The 19,944-nt window shown below is 52.0% G+C and overlaps 1 protein-coding gene and 1 pseudogene across 1 annotated transcript; both read right to left on the bottom strand.

Annotated features, from left to right (window-relative positions):
• The window catches only part of LOC149327124 (alpha-tocopherol transfer protein-like), a 563,535-nt pseudogene that overhangs the window by 145,670 nt on the left and 397,921 nt on the right, over nucleotides 1–19,944 (bottom strand).
• Nucleotides 466–5,816, bottom strand: LOC149327131 (uncharacterized). Its single transcript, XM_089563569.1, has 2 exons — nucleotides 4,430–5,816; nucleotides 466–746 (listed from the first exon to the last, which is right to left on the bottom strand). The coding sequence occupies exons 1-2, from the start codon at nucleotides 5,537–5,539 to the stop codon at nucleotides 588–590; spliced, it is 1,269 nt and encodes a 422-aa protein (XP_089419695.1). The 5' UTR covers nucleotides 5,540–5,816; the 3' UTR covers nucleotides 466–587.

Here is a 19,944-nt window from a genome sequence, read left to right as displayed (position 1 = left end):
CCAGCTTTACCCAGTCCATTCATAGGAACTGGGTATCGCCGGTGTTCGGCACGATAGTGCTCAGTAATTTCTTTAAAAGAAAGGAGAGGGCTGTGATCTGGGTTAAGCTCCTCCCAAGGGACGCCTGGTGCCCGGTGAGTGAGTGCGCGGGCTGCCTCATGGGCGGCTTCGTTACCTGGCATGCCTTGGTGGCCGGGGACCCATATGATTGAGGGTTGAGTTGGATCGCCGTCGCGAGTACTGCGGTGTAAGATTTCTTGAGCGAGTGGAGTGATCCAACCGAACTCAAAGTTACGACAGGCTCCGCGAGAGTCTGTGAGGATGAATTTAGAGTCGGGATGGGAGGCTGCGAGGGCGATCGCCACCTCCTCTGCATGCGTTGAGTTGGGTGCTCTGAACGAGAGGCCGTCCACCTGTTTTCCCTCGTGTATGACTGCAGCCGTGTACCATTCCCCCCTGGATGGATGGATGGAAAACTTTATTAAGCAAGTGAGTTTGGACCGTACAAGGTCTCAGGGCCACCGCACAGCCCTCACATTACGCGCATGTGTCCAGGCCACGTAGGGCCATGGCACTGGCACCCCGGTTCACACAGCGAAGTTGCGCGTCCGGGTCCTGCGACGCAAGGAGGGCCTCCCATTCCTCCCATGTACCGATGGCGGGCTGTCCCTGCGGGGGAGGATCGGCAGGGCAGCCGAAGAGGATGTGGTCCAGGGTGGCGTGCGGTTCTCCGCAGAGAGTGCACTCTGGGGAAACATGGCGGAAGTGGGATAGAAGCTGAGGGGTAGGAAGAGTTCGGGTCTGGAGTCGCCTCCAGAGGATTTGTTGGGAGTGGGATAGGCGGGGGTGGGGAGGGGGATAGAGTCGACGGGCAAGGCGTGTTTGTTGAGTTAGTTCTGAGAACGTGTGTGCCCGCTCCCTCGAGAAATCCCGGCTGGGGTCGCCATTTGCCCGGCAAATAAGTCCTCGGGCTATGTTATCGGCGGCCTCATTTCCGGGATTGCCAGAGTGAGCCGGCACCCACACGAGCTCAATACGCCTATCGGGATTTAGGGTGCACATTCTCAATATCTGCCACGCGGGGGGATGGACGCGTCCGCGGGCGAAGTTAAGAATGGCTGTTTTGGAATCGCTTAGTATATAAGCCGCATTGGTTTGGGCAATGGCTATTGCTATAGCTGCTTCCTCTGCTTCTTCCGGGGTACAAGGTGGGTCTATGAAATGAGTAAATGGGGGGGCTGCTGGATGATAAGCCACAGCTACTGAACGGTTTGTACCACACGCGGCGTCCACCCAGCGCACATCCTCTAAAGTGCCATATTCTTTATGGAGAGCTTTGGCTCGCGCGACTCGGCGGGATTGATGGTATTCAGGGTGGACATTCTTAGGAAGGGGTTTCAGGATAAGCGCGGAGTGTATGGCTCGAGGGAGAGAGATGAAGTCTGTCGTGTGTGCCGGTATGCGAATTCCCAGAGAATCCAGTATATATCGTCCAGTTTCCGTGCCAGCCAGACGAAGGTACTGTGTGTAGCGATGTGCATCTATAAGTTCTTGTATAGTGTTGTGCATTCCTAATTTTATGAGTCTGTCCGTGCTAGTGCTCTTTGGTAGGTTTAGCGCTGCTTTGGTAGCCATGCGGATAAGAGCATTGATCTTGTCTTCATCCGAACAGGAGAGGTTCAGGTAAGGAGTGGCGTAAAGAATGCGGCTGAGCACAAAGGCATGCAGCACCTTGAGATTATCTGCTTCGTCTAGACCGGCTCGTGAATGTGAAACCCTTCTAAGAAGATTGATGACGGAGTAAGTGGACTGTTTTAGTGCTTTCAGGGTAAGGTTGTTTTTCCCCGTGTCCTGTAAATGCAGGCCAAGAATGCGGAGGGTAGGTGTTTGCGGTATGGGAGTGTCATGCAGGTAGATAGTGATGGGGGAGGTAGGGACGCGCCGCGGGCGGATTATGAGGAGTGCTGACTTTGTGGGGGAGCATTCAAGCCCAATGTTTGCCGCATGAGTAGCGATAGTTGTAGCGGCTTCCTGAAGGGTCGATTCTATGTCGCCATCCGAGCCGTACGTGGTCCAAACCGTTATATCATCCGCGTAAAGTGTGTGTCCTAAGTGCGGGATGCGGCTGAGAGCATTGGCCAGGGGGATGAGGGTGAGGTTGAAGAGGAAGGGAGATAACACCGCCCCTTGCGGGGTACCAATGTTGCCAAGCGTGAAGGGGGGGGTCTGTATATCGTCTATATGCAGTGAGGCTGTGCGACCGTTTAAGAAGGCCCGGATATAGTTGTAGGTCTTAGGCCCCAACTGCAGCTCTTGGATGCCCTGCAGGATGGCGCTGTGTGTAACTTTGTCGAATGCTTTGGTGAGGTCGACTGCCAGGATTGCTCTGGTGTGATGTAACATGTCATTGAGGATAGCGTGTGAAATCTGCAGTAGGGCGTCCTGTGCCGAGAGGTGGGATCGAAATCCTACCATAGTATGGGGATATAGTCCATGGGATTCCATGTGTTGCGTGAGACGGGTGAGGATGACATGCTCAAACAGTTTGCCCAAGCACGAAGTCAGCGAAATGGGACGGAGGTTTTGGGCGTTAATGGGCTTGTTTGGTTTAGGAATGAAAATTATTTTCCCGTGCTTCCATTCAGCAGGTAGCGCCCCCATTTCCCAGCACTCATTGAAGTAGTCGGTGAGAAGGGAAATTGAACGGTCATCTAGATTTCTGAGCATGACATTTGTGATTTGGTCCTCCCCAGGGGTTGAGTTTCGGAGCTTGATAAGGGCTGCTCTGACTTCAACCTCCATAATGGGGGCGTCAAGGGACGGTTGATCGGGGCCTACATAGTCGGGATATGATACAGCTTGGCCCACAGTGCTATAAGTTGATTGGAGTTGGCGTAACAGTGCTTGATGATTTTGACGATTTTTATGGGTAAGTCTTTTTAGTGCGAGCCGAGTTTGCTTTTTAGCTTGAGTGGGGTCTATCATATGTCGCAAAAGATGCCAGGCCCTGGTGGAGGAGAGATTACCTCGTAATCCGTCACATAATTGGTGCCAGTTAGATTTACTGAGTGCGGCACTGTGTTCTTCTATTTGTTTCTGTAGTTGCGCTAATTTTAGCTTAAGTTTCCGATTTTGCTTCTGGGTTTTCCAGCGTGTGAGGATACTGTTTTGAGCTTGGAGTAGGTGCGCTAAGCGACTGTCTGCAACGGGAGTCTCGGGGGTGGCGTCTAATGTTTGCGTGAATGCCTGGACATCTTGTTTCAGCTCTGTCATCCATGTGTGGAGGTTAAAGGGGGATTCTAATGTTTTGGCCTCTCTGTGCTTCCGAAGATTATCCCAGCTGGTAATCCTGACACGGTAGTTTTTAGCTTTTATGGCGAAATCAAGCTGTATATTTATGATATAATGATCACTGCCCAAGGCCTCATTTGAGTTTGTCCACACTGGTGTGGGAAGGTTGCGACCAAAAGTAAGATCTGGGCTTGTGTCGGCAGTGACACTATTGCCGATTCTTGTAGGTGTGCTCAGATCATTATATATGGACAGGCCGTGCATCTGAAGGGTGTTGCGCAATTCCGCTCCTCTCTTGTTAGTGCGTGTGTACCCCCAGTCTACATGTGCGCAGTTGAAATCCCCTAATATAATGAGGGGGTCCATTTTTGCAGCGTTGCAGGCGGCTTTAATTAGAGAGATTAAATCTGAGACCGGTTGCCTCGGAAGGAGGTAACAGTTGAGGATGAAGAGGGGTTGAGATCTGTGAGTGGAGGGAATTAATTCTAGGAATGTGTGAGCTACCGGCGAGGTTAGTACATGACAAGTGTATGGTACGAGATGTTGGAGATACGTGGTAACCCTGGGGTTTGGAGTGGTGTCAGAGGGTACCAGAGCGTATCCTGGCAGCGATAAATTTGTGCCAGCATCCTGAAGTGCTACTATATCAGGGGGTGTGGAGGAAGCAGAGAGGAGCTGCTGCAGGGGGTCTCGTTTGCGACCAAACCCCCTGCAGTTCCATTGTAGGATGCTTAATTGGAGATTATTGCCCGTCAACTGGGCCATGCTGGAGGGTGGGGGGGCGGAGGATGGGAGCAGCTATGGGGTTGCTAGCTGGGATATGTGAAGACATTCCAGCAATTATTTGTGGAATTTGTTGTAGAATAGCAGAGGTTACCTGACTGATAATAGTTTCTGTAAGCTTAGTGATGGCGGCTTCAATGTAATTTTGAGTCTGAGCCAGAATACTGGCTTCGAGCTGTTGGGCAAATTTTTGTAATTTAGAATCCATGTCTGGAATGTCTTCTGGTCTGCGTTTCTTTTGTGGAGGGGGTGTGGAGGGTTGGGGTGTAGGTGAAGAGGTTTGGGGTGTTGGTGAAGGAGTGGGTGGAGAAACGGTAGGAGGGATGGAATTAATGGCTTCCCTAAGATGCCTTACCTCTTCCCGCAGGAGAGCTATCTCTTCCTCCCGCTGTGAGGTTTGGGGTGTACTGGTGGGTTTGGTCCAGGCTCGCTGGTGATCTTGATGAGGCACTAGCGGTGGAAAGTCCTTTGGCGTGGGCACTGGTTGCTTGGGTTTCGGCGCGGTCTGTCTACGAGGTGGAGGGGTCCTGGCTTTGCACGAGCCGGTACCGGTAAGGTGGGAACCACCACATAGAATGCAGCTTGGCGTGCATGGGGTCTCTTGAGGGGTGTGCTTCTCGCCACACCGCGGGCAGAGTCCAGCCTTCGGGAGAGGGCACACGTCGTACCTGTGTCCAGGCTTCCTGCAGTTCGTGCAGGCATCGGGGCTTCCCTTGTATTTGGTGCAGCGGTGTACCACACACATATATTTAATTGTGTGAGGCACGGGACCTGAGGCAAAAGTTATTAAGATGGACGTTGTTTTACCCATGCGTCGGGCCGCTATAATGTTAGCGTCCGGGTTTCTGTACTGTAAGTCAGTTAGGATTTGTTCTGGTGTCTCGTTCCAGTAGGCCCGGGAAATGACGCCCTTGACTGCCGCTGGAGGGGCCGCGATGTACGCAGCTACCGGGTATTGTAGTCCATCTAAGGTAATTTGCTGGATTTTGACCAAAGCGAGAGCTGTCGCCTCCGCTACCGTCGCCACTGTAAAGGTGTTGTTAGTTGGATGGATCCTTATGTGCAACTCGCCTATCACTGAGCAGCTGAGCGTCGAGTGAAGTGCCTGCAGGATACTGGGAGCCGGGATCTTCTCCAGGGAGAGGCCGCCTCGCGGGCGAAAGACGACTCTGATGGTACCCGCCGGCAGTGCGGCGAGTTGCTTGCTTCTATGGACGACGGCGCGCGTCATGCGTAGGAGCTGTGGCGTCTCCTTGAACGCGCTTCGGGTGTTCCCAGATGCAGCGTCCGGTGGCGCGCCGGCGTTGCTGGCGCTTGGTTTAGGTTGAACGGTGGCCGATACCGGGTGTTTTGGGGGCGAATTCGAATCCGTGGTCCGATTACGGTATGCATGGAGCACAGTTTTCCACTCACCAGGGTGGCAGTCCAATGGGTTTAAGGTCTCTCCATCCACGGGCTCCTCCATGGCTGTTGGGGAGTGAGGAACGCGGCGCGCCGGCGAGGCTCGCCTCGATGAGGCGAGGCTTAGCGCAGCGGCGTGGCTGCCAGAGACATTTTCAACAGGTAGCTCACCGAGGTCCTTGGGCGCATCCAAAAGATGGTAGCGATTGGGGTCCGTGAACCTTCCAGGATCCGTTGAGGGCCTTGGTGGGTCCTAGAAAGGACTTAGCTGGGCACAGGAACCAGAAATTGGCGGAGCCGATAATAAACGCGTCCGCTCACTCGGGCCCCCTAGCGGCCAATCTCCCCCCTGGAGCGGTAGGGTCCTGCAATGTCGACGTAAAAGACGTGTTTTTTTAGCCATAGTGGCGGTGCAGGGCATTCGCCCGCGCCTGGCGCCGGCCATTATGGTCCTCCTTGTTCATCTTAGTCGGAAGGGGTGGAACGTAGAGGGCGCTCCTTCACAGTTCTGGCACTCGAACCCGTTCCATGGTATGGTGATCATGTCTGATATGTAACCGGCCCAAGAGGCGGCGACCGGACGCGGTCTGGGCGAGACGCGTGTATTGGTTAACGAGATGCGCCTCGCGGAGTTCTCGATAGGTGTTCACCACCCCCAACGCGAGGAGTCGCGCGTTGGAAGTGGATATCGGGAGGTCGAGGGCTCTCTTGAAAATTTTGCGGAGTACAATCTCCATGTGATCTTCGTCATGTTTCCGTAAGCGGAGGTAAAGAGTCGAGTACAATACTCGACTAGTTACGAAGGCATGTGCGAGCCGCATCGCATCCTTATTTCGCAACCCTCCTCGCTTGTTAGAAACGCGGCGAACCATTCGGCCCACCTGGTCGCCGACTTTGCGGAGTTTGGCAAGAGTTGTGTCTGCCTTACGATGTTGATTAATGAAGAGACCGAGTATTCTTAGCTCCTTCGCTTCACGGATAGGGCCGCTTGCGAGAGAAAGCTGAACGGAGATTTTGCATTTCGGAGAAGATCGAATATGCACAAATTCAGACTTGGACGGGGAGCACTGGAGGCCGCAGTACGTGGCATAGTGGTCAACTATGCTCGCCGCTGCTTGCAGGCATTCCTCCATCTCTCCTATGTTTCCCGTAGTGGCCCAGCTGGTGATGTCATCGGCGTACAGCGCATGCTGAACACCGCCGACAGCCGCCAGCTGTGCCGGGAGGTACATCATAGCAATGTTAAAGAGAAGCGGGGACAACACAGCGCCTTGTGCTGTGCCCCGCGTTCCCATCTCAAACGGGCCGTACTCGGTCTCTTGTATACGTATATAGGCCAAGCGGTCTGTTAAGAAATCTTTGATGTAATTGAATGTACGAGAACCCCAGTTGGTCTCGCTAAGGTGCTTTAGTATGACGCCGTGTTTTAAATTGTCAAACGCACCCTTGAGATCGAGTGCTAGGACTATTTTGTCGTTGTGTGGGTGTTCTATGGGTTCGAGAACCTCGTGATGAGGCTGTAAGAGGATGTCTTGTGCGGACTTACTGGGTCCCCGCCTTTGGGATAAAGGTTACCAATGATGTCTTCCAATCCGGTGGCAACGAAGTTTCCCCGGTCCAAATGGCGTTAATATATTCGAGTAGGGTTTCGTATGCCCGATCAGGAAGGTTCGCCAATAACTTGACTGTGGCCTTATCCCTCCCGGGCGCCGTCTCCCTGCGCATTTTGGCAAGAGCCGCGCGAAGGTCATGAAGCTAGAAAAGTTGATCCAGTTCCGGATTATCGCAGCCTGCATACGAATAATCCTGCGAGCGCGGGTCTTGATCCTGATTGAGGTATTGTGAGCGCAAGGTGTTCGCTAGCTGCTTCGTGTTTCCTTGAAAGTTGTGTATCGCGCGATTGATGTGTTTCTGGGTCTCCGAGCGTGTTTGTGTGGGGTCTATGAGATTCCTGAAGAGCCGCCAAGTGTTGCGGCTCGACATCTGCCTTGCTGCGCTGTTGCATCGATCTACCCAGTTAATGTCTGCGAGCTGGGCAGCATACTCGGCAGCTTGCTGGGTGAGGTCAGAGATGCGAGCGCGGAGTTTACGGTTGTGTTTCTGCCGCCGCCATCGCTTAGTGAGGCTGCGGCGAGCTTCCCAGAGGTGCCTTAGGTGGTTATCCACGTCAGGTGCACGCTCCGTAAGCTGGATATGCTTTTCTTGTGAACGGAGTGTTTGCATGAGTCCGTGTGCCCAAGTGGAGTAGTCCTGTTCCATGAGAGAAGTTACTGGGAGGGCCTAGCGGAAAGCGTTCCAGTCGGGAAGTTTGGCTTGCGCAAGGGGGCGACGTAAGGGCCGAGTGTAAATGACAGTGTTCAATATGCAGTGGTCGCTACCGAGGGTGTCCTCGGTGTTGATCCACTCTGCGTGTTGGATGTGTTTCACGAGGGTAAGGTCGGGGCAGGTGTCCCGAGTGACGGAGTTCCCTACATGTGTTCGGTGGACCGGGTCGGTTAGAAGAGTGATGCCCAGCGTAGATATAAGTTCCGCCAACTTACGACCACGCGTCTCTTCCTTGTAATAACCCCACATGAGACAGGGCGCGTTAAAAGCGCCCACTATCATGAGGGGGTCGCGACCCGCGATCCTTAGTGCTGCGCTAAAGATGTTAGAAAAAGTGATGTTTTTGAGTTTCGGGGGGCAGTAGATATTAAGTATGTGTGCGGGGCTATCTGTCCGCCGCAAGGCGAGGACAGAGACCATCACGTACGAATATTCCAAATTTAGGTCGATATCAACCTCCTGCGCTGTGTAGCCCTTATGGACTAGGATGCAGGTGAACGGGTCTCGTTGAAAAGTGTTATAGCCCGTGAGCTTAACCGCATCTCCGGTTTCTTGCAACGCAAGGACTGCGGCGGGGTGTTCGAGGTTGTCAATGTACGCCCTTAAGTGGGCGTGTTTGGTCCTGTTTTTGAAACCCCGACAATTCCATTGCACAAGGGAAAAAACTTGCTGTCTTTGCGGGGGGCAGCGCCCTTTAGGGTGTTGGTCGGGAGGGGACGCAGCCATGTTGATTTGAAGGGAGACTGCCTTGGAGAGCCGGCACAGGTTCCGTCACCTGCGGCTGGATCTGTTCCGGCTCTTCCTTGAGTTCGGTTAGATCGATGGGGCGGTTGAATATTGATGGGCGGTTTGCGTCTTTGAGGGGCCCCATTCGGCGTAGAAGCCTGGGGTTTGACTCCAGCCACGTCTTAATATTGGCCGTCACGGTGGCCGTAACCGTGGCCGTGACTGACTTGAACAGGTTTTCTTGAATTTGGCCGAAATTTGACATCTGAGTCGCTAATGCGGCAAGGGCGTTTTCGAGGGCGGTGAAACGCGTGTCAGAGCTAGATGGTGTCGGGTCCAGCGGCACTTGTTGCATCGGTTCCGGAGCTACCTGGGCAATAGGCGGGGAGGACCGAACCGCTTCTAGCGCATGAATTTTGGCCAGGAGTAGAGCATTTTGAGCCCGGAGAGTCTCGAGCTCACGGCGGAGGTCCGCAACCTCAGAGTTAAGGGGGGGAGGAGGAGGAAGGGTTGGTGCGGAAGAAGGTAGGGGAATGCGGTGGGACGGAGGAGGCCCGTCTCGGCTGCCTACCTTTGGCTGTGATGCCTTCTTTGGTGTGCCAAGCGGACGGCCCTCGAGAGGCGGAAAATCCCCGTTCTGAAATACGGGTGCGCCTGGATCACGTGACGACTTTTGGCCTGTTGATGGAGGGGACTTGGAGACACGCCCGGGCAACGCGCCCGCCGGTGGCGCTGGTCCGGATGTGCCTTGCACCAGCTTGCTGACAGGCGGGGGAACTTTTGGAGTGTTGTCAGCTCCCGGGGGCACTGCACACTGACGTTGCTTTCGTTGACCGGTTGGGTTTCCCGGTCGTTGCAGCCGCCGGAATTTTGCCTTGCAGTCTTGCGAGCCCGTAAGGTGGCCGCCACCGCAGACGATGCAGGAAGGGGTGCACTCGTGGGTCTCCAAGTTGCCGTCTTCGAGGACTGCGACCGTTTGGCCGCAGTGTCCGCAGCGATTGCGTTGAGGATCCGGGCATAAGTCCACACGGTGGCCGATGGTGCCGCATCGGAAACACGCGGGAATAGTCCGCTTGTATTCGCGTACCAAGGTCACCACACTGTTATAGTGCACGTAACGTGGCACTTTATTCCCCACTAAGGTGAGCAGGGCAATCGTCGACTTCCCCAGCTTGCGGATGAAGGCTATCTCTCCTCCGCTCCACTGGACTTTCGATTTCAGGGTGGTAGAAGTTTCCTGCTCATGGACGGTAATGATCCCCCTGCAGACTTCACCGTTGACTTTGGCGTGACCGACCATCGGGATGGAGCCTTTGGAAGCTTTCAGAGTAAATTCACGAGCGAGCGCGTTCGCCACGTTCACGTCTTGAGTGGTGGCGATAACGATATTCTGGTCCCAGATGGGCCAGGTACTAAGAGTGTCCACCGAGGAGGCATTAACATAGGCGGAGAGCAAAGCACCAAGCTCACCGTTCTGCAAAACCGTCTTCAGGGAGACCGTCATTCTGGGCTTGATGACGATCGTGAAGTCTTCTTTGCGGAGTCGAGGCATAGCGGCAGGCCGCCATTTCGTCGATCCCGCTGTTGGCGAGAGCTGATGGCTGGAACTTGAAGTATTTGGATGCACAGAAGCAGGGGCACTCACGGAGGGTCCGTTCACTGCCGAGGTGTTCAGGCGCTGCTGGCGTTTGCGAAGTGCCACCAACGAAAAGAGGCCTTCATCCACGATCTCCTGCGTCGGAGTGGAGGTTACAGGAGAAGACGGGGCTTCTGCGACAACTTCTGTCCATGCCATCGTCTCGGGATCGTACCCGCGGAGAGCGGAGGCCGCCATGGCGTCCGCGGAGAACGCTGGAGACTGGCTGCTTGGCTTTAGGCCTGGCTGGGGCTCCCACGGGATGAAGACATAAATGAGCCTAAAAGGCCCAAAAATTGGCCCACCCGGTCGAGAGCGATCTCTTCGGGTGCCGGGTGATGTTAACCGTCGAGTACAAGCAAAATTTTCGCGGTCGTAGGGAATTTTTCAATAATCCGGACGAAAATTGTCGGAGCCGAAATGAAGCGCGTCCGCCCGAGACGCGCAGCGCCGCTGATCTCTCGGGCCGATCGGAGCTATGCGTCTCACTCAGTCGACTGTAACGAGACGTCTGGCAAAGGAGCGGCAGTGTAGCTGCCACCGCCGTCGCGCGCGTTCTCGTTCTACCGCTACTGTGTGACGTCACCGCTGCTATGCACAGCTGCGTCTCCCACTAGCGCGCCGGTTGCTATGGAGGGGAGGAGGTTGCGCCTTTACTTTCTCATTTCCAAGGTCCCGCTCCATTGCTTACGCGGCTTAAAGGGTGTTCACTGCTGGTTACAATGGACAACGGACATAATTACTGATACAGATCACACCTCTAAAGCACACTTCTAAGAAAACACCGTATTCACTAGACGCGCCTACGTTCAATTCAAACCATCGAGCTGGCATGGCGTACTGGTTAGCGTGCTCGTCTCGCTCTCCAAAGGCCTTGGTTCGATTCCCCAACCTTAGCAATTTCCTACTCTTTTATTTATTATTGGTTCTGAGATTTTTCCCTCACGGCAAAGACGCCGACGCCGACTTTTCTGCGACACGGGGCCCTTAACGCTATCGCGTGGAAACTGTAGGAAACTCCGAGGCTCTACTGCCAAGGAAGAAGTTCGGACCCTGACGTACAATAACATCGTGCAGGGAAAAAGGGGCATTAAGCCGAGGTTGGCGTTGTTCTTCCGATTATTTGTAGGGGCGCTGCATGTTCCTGGGCATCCTTGCTTACCTGTTCGCACTGGAGAGCAAGCAGTTCGGGATGCAGTCGCCAAAGATGCGTCGAGGCCTTCTATTAGCAAGCGTTCCTGGACCTGTTGGAAGGAGATCCCAGTGACGAAACGATCGCGCAACGTGTGTTCCGGCGAAAGAGAGCTAAACATTTTAATCAAATATCTGAGAGCAGCTACATACTCAGCGACAGATTCACCAAGTTGCTGACACGGTCGAGGGCTTTCTACGACCAGGTGACATTGAATTGCGAACTCTCTCTTCACGAGAGTAACTTTTTTATAGATATCTGGAGTGGCATCACCAGTGGAAGGCTGTGATGTGGAAGGTTGTGACGCAGTTGCCTGTCCCTGCGACGTAATTCGGATCAAGTAGTCTGCGGCTTTCATCTCCGAAGCTGTAAATCGACAGTTATTTTTTACTTTGAACTAGCGCCGATGCTCAACCAGGAACACTGAAGCAGATTTCAAAAGTCTTGAACCATTGTGGCCATGGGACCGCTGGCCGACCAAATATTTGAAGGAAGGGTTCGGGCAAACATGCAACCGTAAAAGACAATGTGGACAATGCCATTTCCTCCAACAAGTTCCGAAAATTCATATTATTGAAAGTCAGTTATGGTAAAATTGTTCTTATTCTTCTTGCTTGAACTCATACTTCGTCCAGACCTGAACGTGGCAATCAATGACGCACGAAATTTCTCAGTCCAATATGGCTACTCGACCTCCCTGAGTACCAATACAATATGGAGAAGTCAAGCATCTTCCTCCTGCAACAGTCACTGACATTCAACATGGCTCCTCGGCCTCCTCGAGCATCAAGCCACAATGGAGAGCAACCGTCTTCCTCCTAAATATAAGATGTAGTAGAACTCTTAGACCAAGTAGGGCTCAACTGCGCAATCAAGCAAATATCAATCATCGCACCCTATTTTGCTTTGCAATGAATGCAATAATTTCTCCCTCAGTTATGAGTGAAAACACTTTGCATCACCGGTTCGAAAAAAGCTTGATCACACAATCCTATTTGCAGTTTGCTTTTGTTGCTACCGTATACGAAGCATATATGGTGCACGTCACTCCTGTTCAAAGTCATATACAAAAATCTCGTCGAAACATTTTCGAAACACTTCCTGTCACTTGTCTGTAATGTCATCACTGAAATGGGATGGTATTAAAGTGAATGAGAAAAAACTCATAGCTTCAACATTCGCCGGGCGCTCCAGTACCATCGACTTCTTCAAGAGCGACCAGGGCCCCTATGAAACGGCGCAAAAAAAGCTAAACCGGCACTACAAGAAACATTTCGCTAACTACTAATGGCAAAACATGCCAGAAGCTTGTTTCAATCTGCGGGAGGAGACGATTTCACTGGCAGAAACTGATTTTGCCAAATTACGTTCGGGAATCTAACAGCGTTTGATCTATCCTATCCTTGCTTCGCCGATGCAGTATCGACCGACATGGGCTTAAGAAGAGACCAGGCTCCATTTAAACTGGGGCCGAAAGACGCAGTTTATTGGATGCGCACGTGTATTCATAGACAACAAGCACTTGACAAAAACAGCGGATTTATACGAACACATAAACACAAGCAAGCATATAGCCAATCCATCAAAATGAACCGAAAACCAAAACCAAGGGATACAACAGTATGCATGTTCTTCCGCACGACAGCGGAATACTATCGACGTAACTTTGGACCTTGTGAGATATTTAAACTGGTGCCGAATACTACATCCCGCATTGGCGTGTGACACCTCTTCTGTGGGCCCAGGTGCATATCTGACCAAGCTTCCTGGAACAGAAGACAGGACTTGTCCGCCGTATCTATATCCTATTTGCTTCAAGCGATGTGTCATTCTATGGAGGTAGGCACCGCTGCATAATTTCGTCTTTCTTTCGAGTCAGGTCCGACGTTTTCAGCACGTTCTAACAACAAAAAAAGCAGCATACTCGTACGTCAGCAGCACAACGTTGAAAGCACAAAATTGACCTTTCATAACAAGAAATTTGCTTTTATAGACAGCTTTTCTTAAATTTTGATTGACCATTGCCACACCCCCCTTACCTTCTTTGGTGACAATTAAAAGAAGTGTTTGACCGTTTCCATGTGTTATTTAACCACTTGATATGGAGAACAGCGGTGTTTATTACAAGTTTTTTCTCGAATGAACCTAATTTGACAGTCCAGCGCCTGGTTGTGTGTCGTCTCCTTTCTTATGTGTCGTGTCTGCACGCTGCTCCATAGCAGTGAATCCATGCTAACTTGCCTAGTTAAAGGTGCACTGAAGAGGAATCTTAACTCGCATTTTTACCCCTGGAACTGGATCTACACGTTCCGAGCGTTCCTAGAAACCTCGAATTACTGCCATGTGCGGCCGCTTTCCCTAATTTAAATGCGATTAAACGTCCCGGTTCCCGCCTTTCTTGGGAGGAGTCAACCAACCTTTCAACCGGTCCCGTGGCGGCTTGCCGCTCAGCCATAGGCGGAGAGATACGTAGTGATCGGTGAAAGAAAAGAGTCTACGCGTATTTTTATTTCCGTCAACCTAATTTCAGCTATTTAGTCTCTGACTAGATCTATTTATTCACGGAAAACTAAAAAACAAAATAAAAGCGCAAGCAAAGCCGCCACGCGACTGCTTAAAAGGCACTCCATGCGTTGGTTGACTCCTCCCACCACCTGCGGAGAATTCAAAAAATAAGGCGAGAGCCGGATATTAATCTCATTTAAGTGAGAGAAATTGTCCGCACTGGGCAACAATTCGGAATTTCCAAGAATGCTCGGAACGCGTAGATTGAGTTCCCTTGGCAAAAAGACGAGTTCATGTCCCTCTTCAGTGTACCTTTAACCGTTTTAGCAAAGTTTGAATAACGAAGACTATTAGGCTGGGAGACACGGTCTCGCCAATGCTGTTCATCACCAGTTTACAGGAGGTATTCGGAGGGCTGGATTGGGAATAGTTGGAAATAACAGTTAAAGGGGAATACCCCAGTATTCTGCTATTCTCTGCTGACATTTCCTTGTTAAGTCACTCTGGAGTTGAACTGCAATGCTTGATCAATGCGTTATACAGGCAGAGGAGAACGGTACGTCTTGAAATTAACATGGAGAAATCCAAAGTAATTTTCAACAGTAGCAAAGGAACAGTAGTTCCCAATTGGTAGCGGGGTGCTGGTGGTGGTGGTGAAAACATTTATTAAGAATGAACAGGAGGTATGTTTGGATCAGCCCGTAAGGAACTGATCCTTACAAACACTAGGTGGAGGTCCCTAGTATGGGACCGCAGTGGCGGTTGCTGCCGCCCTGGCGCGCCCGACTAAGGCTTGTTGGGCCTGTAAGTCGTGGCAGCCGAGCAGGGTCGCCTCCCAGTCCTCCCGGGTTGGGTTGGGGATGGGGGGAATAGCGGGGTTGGAGGGGCCGGCCCACGCCATGGGATAGGTGTCCGAAGACACCGCACTACAGTGCTGGCACCGGCCGCTAAAGGAAGGGTCGAAATGTATCAGGGCTGCCGGGCACAGCAATGTATTGGTGAAGAGGCGGAGAAGGAGCCGGTCATCCGCCTTCTTGAGGCCTTTACATGGGCTAGGGTAAAGGCGATGGCTATCTTGATAGTAGGTTGCAATATTTTTGAACGTATAGACCGGGTTAAAATCGAGTTCCAGATCAGGTGGGGAGGAGAAAACAGCCCGGTGAGAGATCGCGCGGGCGGTTGCGTCTGCGGCCTCGTTTCCTGCCAACCCCTGATGAGCAGGGGCCCATATGGGGTAACGGTGTGCGGGGTCCGTATCCCGTATGCAATTTTGGTATATTCGATAGGCTAGAAAGAGAGTGCAGCCTTGCTCGACGTTCCGACAGGCCCCTCGCAAGTCGGTGATTATGTATTTTGAATTGGAATGTGAGGCCGCCAGAGCAATCGCGACCTCTTCTGCTTGTGTTGCACTGCGGGCTCTGAAAGTGAGGCCGTTAACTGTGTTGCTGTTGTGAACTACCGCGGCCGTGTACCATCCCCAGTGGTGAGGGCCGGAGGCGTCCACGTAGTATACACCTGTTTTGTTGCCATAATATCGGCTAGCGCTTCCGCTCGTGCCAGGTTTCGACCATTATGGTCTTCATGTGACATGTTTGCTGGAAGAGGCCCCACGTGGAAGGCACGTCTCCACAGTTCCGGGATGTGAAACCTGTCTTCCATTGGAGGGGTGTGTTGGATATGGAGTCGAGCAAGAAGGCGGCGACCCGACTCCGTTAGCGAGGAGCGCGTGTACTGGTTTTTAAGGTGCGCCTCCCGGAGCTCCCGGAAGGTATTCACCACCCCAAGGGCGATAAGCCGGCTGTTTGAAGTAGTGATGGGGAGGTCAAGGGCACGTTTAACAATTTAGCGAAGGATGACCTCAAGAGCGTCCTGCTCTTGTTTCCGTAGGTGGAGATAAGGAGTCGAATAGAGAATTCGATTAGTTACGAAGGCGTTTGCCAGCCGCAAGGCATCCTTACTTCGTAACCCTCCGCGTTTGTTGGAAACCCGGCGGACCATGCGGCCCACCTGGTCCCCCACCTTACGGAGTTTGGCGAATGTAGTGTCTGGCCGCGTGTGTTTGTGGATGTAGAGTCTGAGTACCCGTATCTCATCACTTTCGCGTATGCGACCACTCACAAGAGAAAGAGATATTTTAGTTGTGCACTTCTGTGAGGGGCGGAGGTGCACAAATTCCGATTTTTGGAGGGGAACATTTAGGACCGCAGCGGCGGGCGTAGCGGTCTACTATCGTGGCCGCTGTTTGCAGGCTGGTTTCAATGTCCCCTGTGCAGCCCTGCGTGGCCCACAGAGTGATGTCATCGGCGTACAGGGCGCGCCGGCGACACCACTCAGCTGGGCCGGCAGGTGCATCATGGCCAGATTGAAGAGCAGCGGGGAAAGTACCCCGCCTTGAGGGGTTCCCCGCGTGCCGAGTAGGTAAGGATCATGCTTTCTATCTTGAATTCGAATGTAGGATTGACGATCCATTAAAAATTGGCTTATGTATCGGAATGTGTTGAGGCCACAGTCGTTGTGACTTAGGTTAGTGAGTATGATCTCATGTGCTACATTGTCAAATGCCCCATTAAGATCCAAGGCGAGTACTACCCGGTCATTATGGGGGCATTCGAGGGGGTCAAGGACTTCCCGATTGAGTTGCAGGAGGACATCCTGTGCGGATCTGTGTGGGCGGAATCCGAACATGGTGCTCGCAAAAACATGTTTGTGTTCAAGATATGCAGATACCCGATCCCGCACCATCGTCTCCATTAGTTTGCCCACAAATGAGGTGAGAGAGAAGGGGCGGAGGTTATCTGTGTCAATTGGTTTGCCAGCTTTAGGAATAAACGTGACCAAAGCCGTTTTCCATTCGATTGGCAGTGGGGTGTCCCCGCGCCAAATCGCATTGACGTATTCCAGGAGAGACTGGTATGCCAAATCAGGCAGGTTCGTCAAAAGCTTGACGGTGACCTTTTCCCGTCCTGGCGCAGTGCCCCGTTTCATTTTGGCGAGAGCCGCCCGCAGATCATGGAGCTGGAAAGGTTGATCCAACTCCGTGTTCTCTCTGCCTGCATAAAAGTACGCAGATCCACGGGGGTCTTGGGGTGTACACAGATACTGGCCCCGAAGTTTCTGTGCCAGTTGAGTCGTGTTGCCAGGAAAAGCGTGCATGGCGCGCTGCAAATGTTTTTGTGTTTCGGTTCGTGTTTGGGTTGGGTCGATTAGGGCTCGAAAGAGACGCCACGTGTTTCGGCGTCTCTTTGTCGCGCGGCCGTGTTGCATCTATCTACCCAGTTGGAGTCGGCGAGTTGGGCCGTGTACTCTGCCTCTTTCTGGGTAAGCTCAGCAGTTCGAGCTTTACGCTCTCTATTATGTTTTTGACGTCGCCAACGGCGGACGAGGCTGCGACGGGCGGCTTCCCAGAGGTGTAGAAGGTGGTTATCCACGTCCTTGACCGCCTCTGAGAGCTGAATCTGAGTTTCATGCGAGAAAAGGTGTTTCAGCACCTGTTGGGACCATGCTGGTTAGCCTTGCTCGAAAATGGGTGTGTTATCAAGTGAGTGAAAATTTTGCCTGAATTTCGTCCTATCTGTGATACGGACTTGTGTTCTGGGACGCTTGAGGGGGCGTGTGCTTGAGGGGGCGTGTGTGTTAAGGGTGCAGTGGTCGCTACCGAGGGTGTCCTCGGTGTTGAGCCAGTCTGCGTGTCGTGTGTTGCGAGTGAAGGTTAAGTCCGGACTCGTATCCCGTGTCACGGAATTTCCTAGCCGGGTTGGGTGGACAGGATTCGTGTGGAGGGTGAGACCCAACGTGGACGCAAGCTCCGCCAGCTTACGCCCGCGAGACTCCTCCTTGCGATACCCCCACAGCTGACTGGGAGCGTTAAAGTCGCCCACAATCAGAAAAGGATCGCGGCCCGCTACTCTTAGCGCGCGGCTAAAGAGGTCCGCAAAAGTCACTCGCTTGAGTTTGGGAGCGCCGTACACGTTGTGTATATGCAACGGCGGGTCCCTGCGGCGTAGTGGTAGGATAGTCACCATTACATAGGATTACTCGAGCTTGAGGTCGAGACCCACTAAGTTGACTGTGTAGGCTTTGTGAACGAGAAGACATGACGCGGGATCCTGTTGGAACGTCGTGCAATTTGAAAGTGTGGCGCCCATGCCTGTCTCCTGGGGCGCAACCAGGGCTGGTAGGGACTCGAAGGTTTCGAGGTAGAGGCGGAAATTGGCCCGCGTAGTGCTGTTTTTAAAGCCTCTACAGTTCCATTGTGTTATGGAAGTTGACATGGCCGAATTGGAGATGGCGGAACTTCTTTGATTAAGGTGTCTCGCCATTATTTAAAATTCTTGGGGGAAAGGACGAGGGATTGGCTGCCTCAGAGCCAGCTACTTGCACCATCAAGGGGGTGATGATGGATGGAGCGGGGCAGCTGTCCGCATTGTCCGAATCAATAATCAGACGGTTGAAGTTTGAAGGACGGGATACGTCCCTAATGGGCCTCGTCCGACGGAGGAGGCGGGGGTTGTCCAAGATGTGTTTTGATACTACCGCGGGGACGGCAGATTTGACCTTGGTCAAAATTTGGTCCATGGCGGTCACGAAGGCACCTTATTTACTAGACGCGCCTATGTTCATTCCGAACCATCGAGCTGGCATGGTGGAGTGGTAGCGTGCTCGTCTCGCACTCCGGAGGCCCTGGTTCGATTCCCCAATTCGACCAATTTCCTACTCGGTTTTATTTATTTATCTGGTCTGACCACAAAGGTTAATTAGGGTACTTGGTTAATTTAAGCAACTAACTAACCTCAGTCCCACTTATTTGGAGCATCACTATACCATCCATTTAATTGGTTGCATGGTTACTATCCAAAGTACAATTCGCTCTGATTGAAATTCGCGCACTGTGACGTCACGACTATTTCGACCAATTGAAAAGCGTGATATTTCTGTCGAGAACTCCTGCTTACAACGATGAGCAACTAAAGGCGTCCGCCTTAAAATGGTTTGCAGTGTACCTCTTGCAGAAAATCCTTCTTCTTGTTCATTCTATGATAACTTGCCAGAGAGCACAAAACCGAACTCCTCGATGCAGTAATTGGCGGTCAACGTTTTTAACATACGTTAGTCACAGACTAACGCCTTCACTGTATGTAGCATGATTCCTATGGTGCTTTTTAGGTACAAGAACAAAGGCCGTGCACGAAAACTTAAAAGTGAGCCTGTCCGCTGCACATAGAAAGCCGGCGCAGCATGCTCTTTTGGACTCTTCTAGCGCATTGGCGATTTGCGCTGCGCGCCAAATGTATTATACGTATCTCAAGGGCAGTGAAGAATGTTTTGGTGAAGAAACCTTAAATGATACAAAAATATTTTCGAAAATAAAAAGGTCATTACAGGATATTGCCCCAAGGGGTAAATAAAAAAATATATCACGGAAGTATTCGCAAACATTTTGAGTACATTTGGATGGCAATAACCCAGCCTAATTTTTTCTTTTTCTTCTGCTCACGTTGTATGTGGATACCATCATAACTCGCAAAACCACGCATACTTGCTGTTAGTGTAACAAACATTCAGCAGCTTCTTTTCGATACGAACCAAATCCACCTAAAGAGGAAATGGGAAAAACGCGCAAATTTCTTATTCGCATAAAACTTAGTGGTACCCAATCTGTTGCTTATAACGTGCTGTGTTCTTATGTAAAGTAAAGACTTGTACAGGACTGTGTAGTAAAAACTTGGGTTTGTCTTCGGAAATTAAAGTGTCCCAATTTCCTTGCATTACAAGTAATTTTCATATAGTTTCAGCTTCTGAAACAAGGGACTTGCGCTAAAAGGACACGGACGAGAATAGGACATGGACGGGCGCTAAAAAGACACGGATGAGAATAGGACATGGACGGGCGCTATGAAGACACGGACGAGAATAGGACATGGACGGGCGCTAAAAAGACACGGATGAGAATAGGACATGGACGGGCGCTAAAAATACACGGTCGAGAAAAGGACATGGACGGGCGCCCTTCCATGTCCTATTCTCATCCCTGTCTTATAAGCGCAATTCCTTTGTTTAAGTATGTACGACCGACTCGCCCAACAAC

Source organism: Amblyomma mixtum, chromosome 10 (genome assembly GCF_055824585.1).
Source record: "Amblyomma mixtum isolate Tamu chromosome 10, ASM5582458v1, whole genome shotgun sequence".
Taxonomy (NCBI): Eukaryota; Metazoa; Arthropoda; class Arachnida; order Ixodida; family Ixodidae; genus Amblyomma; species Amblyomma mixtum.
This window is presented reverse-complemented; position numbering and strand designations above follow the sequence as displayed.

Excerpts from the sequence above, each read along its gene's own strand:
- LOC149327131 (XM_089563569.1), bottom strand. The coding sequence starts at position 5,539 with ATGGAGGAGCCCGTGGATGGAGAGACCTTAAACCCATTGGACTGCCAC. Across the intron at positions 747-4,429 it reads TAGCTCTCCTGCGGGAAGAG|AGTGCACTCTCTGCGGAGAA; the intron begins GTAAGGCATCTT and ends ATGTTTCCCCAG.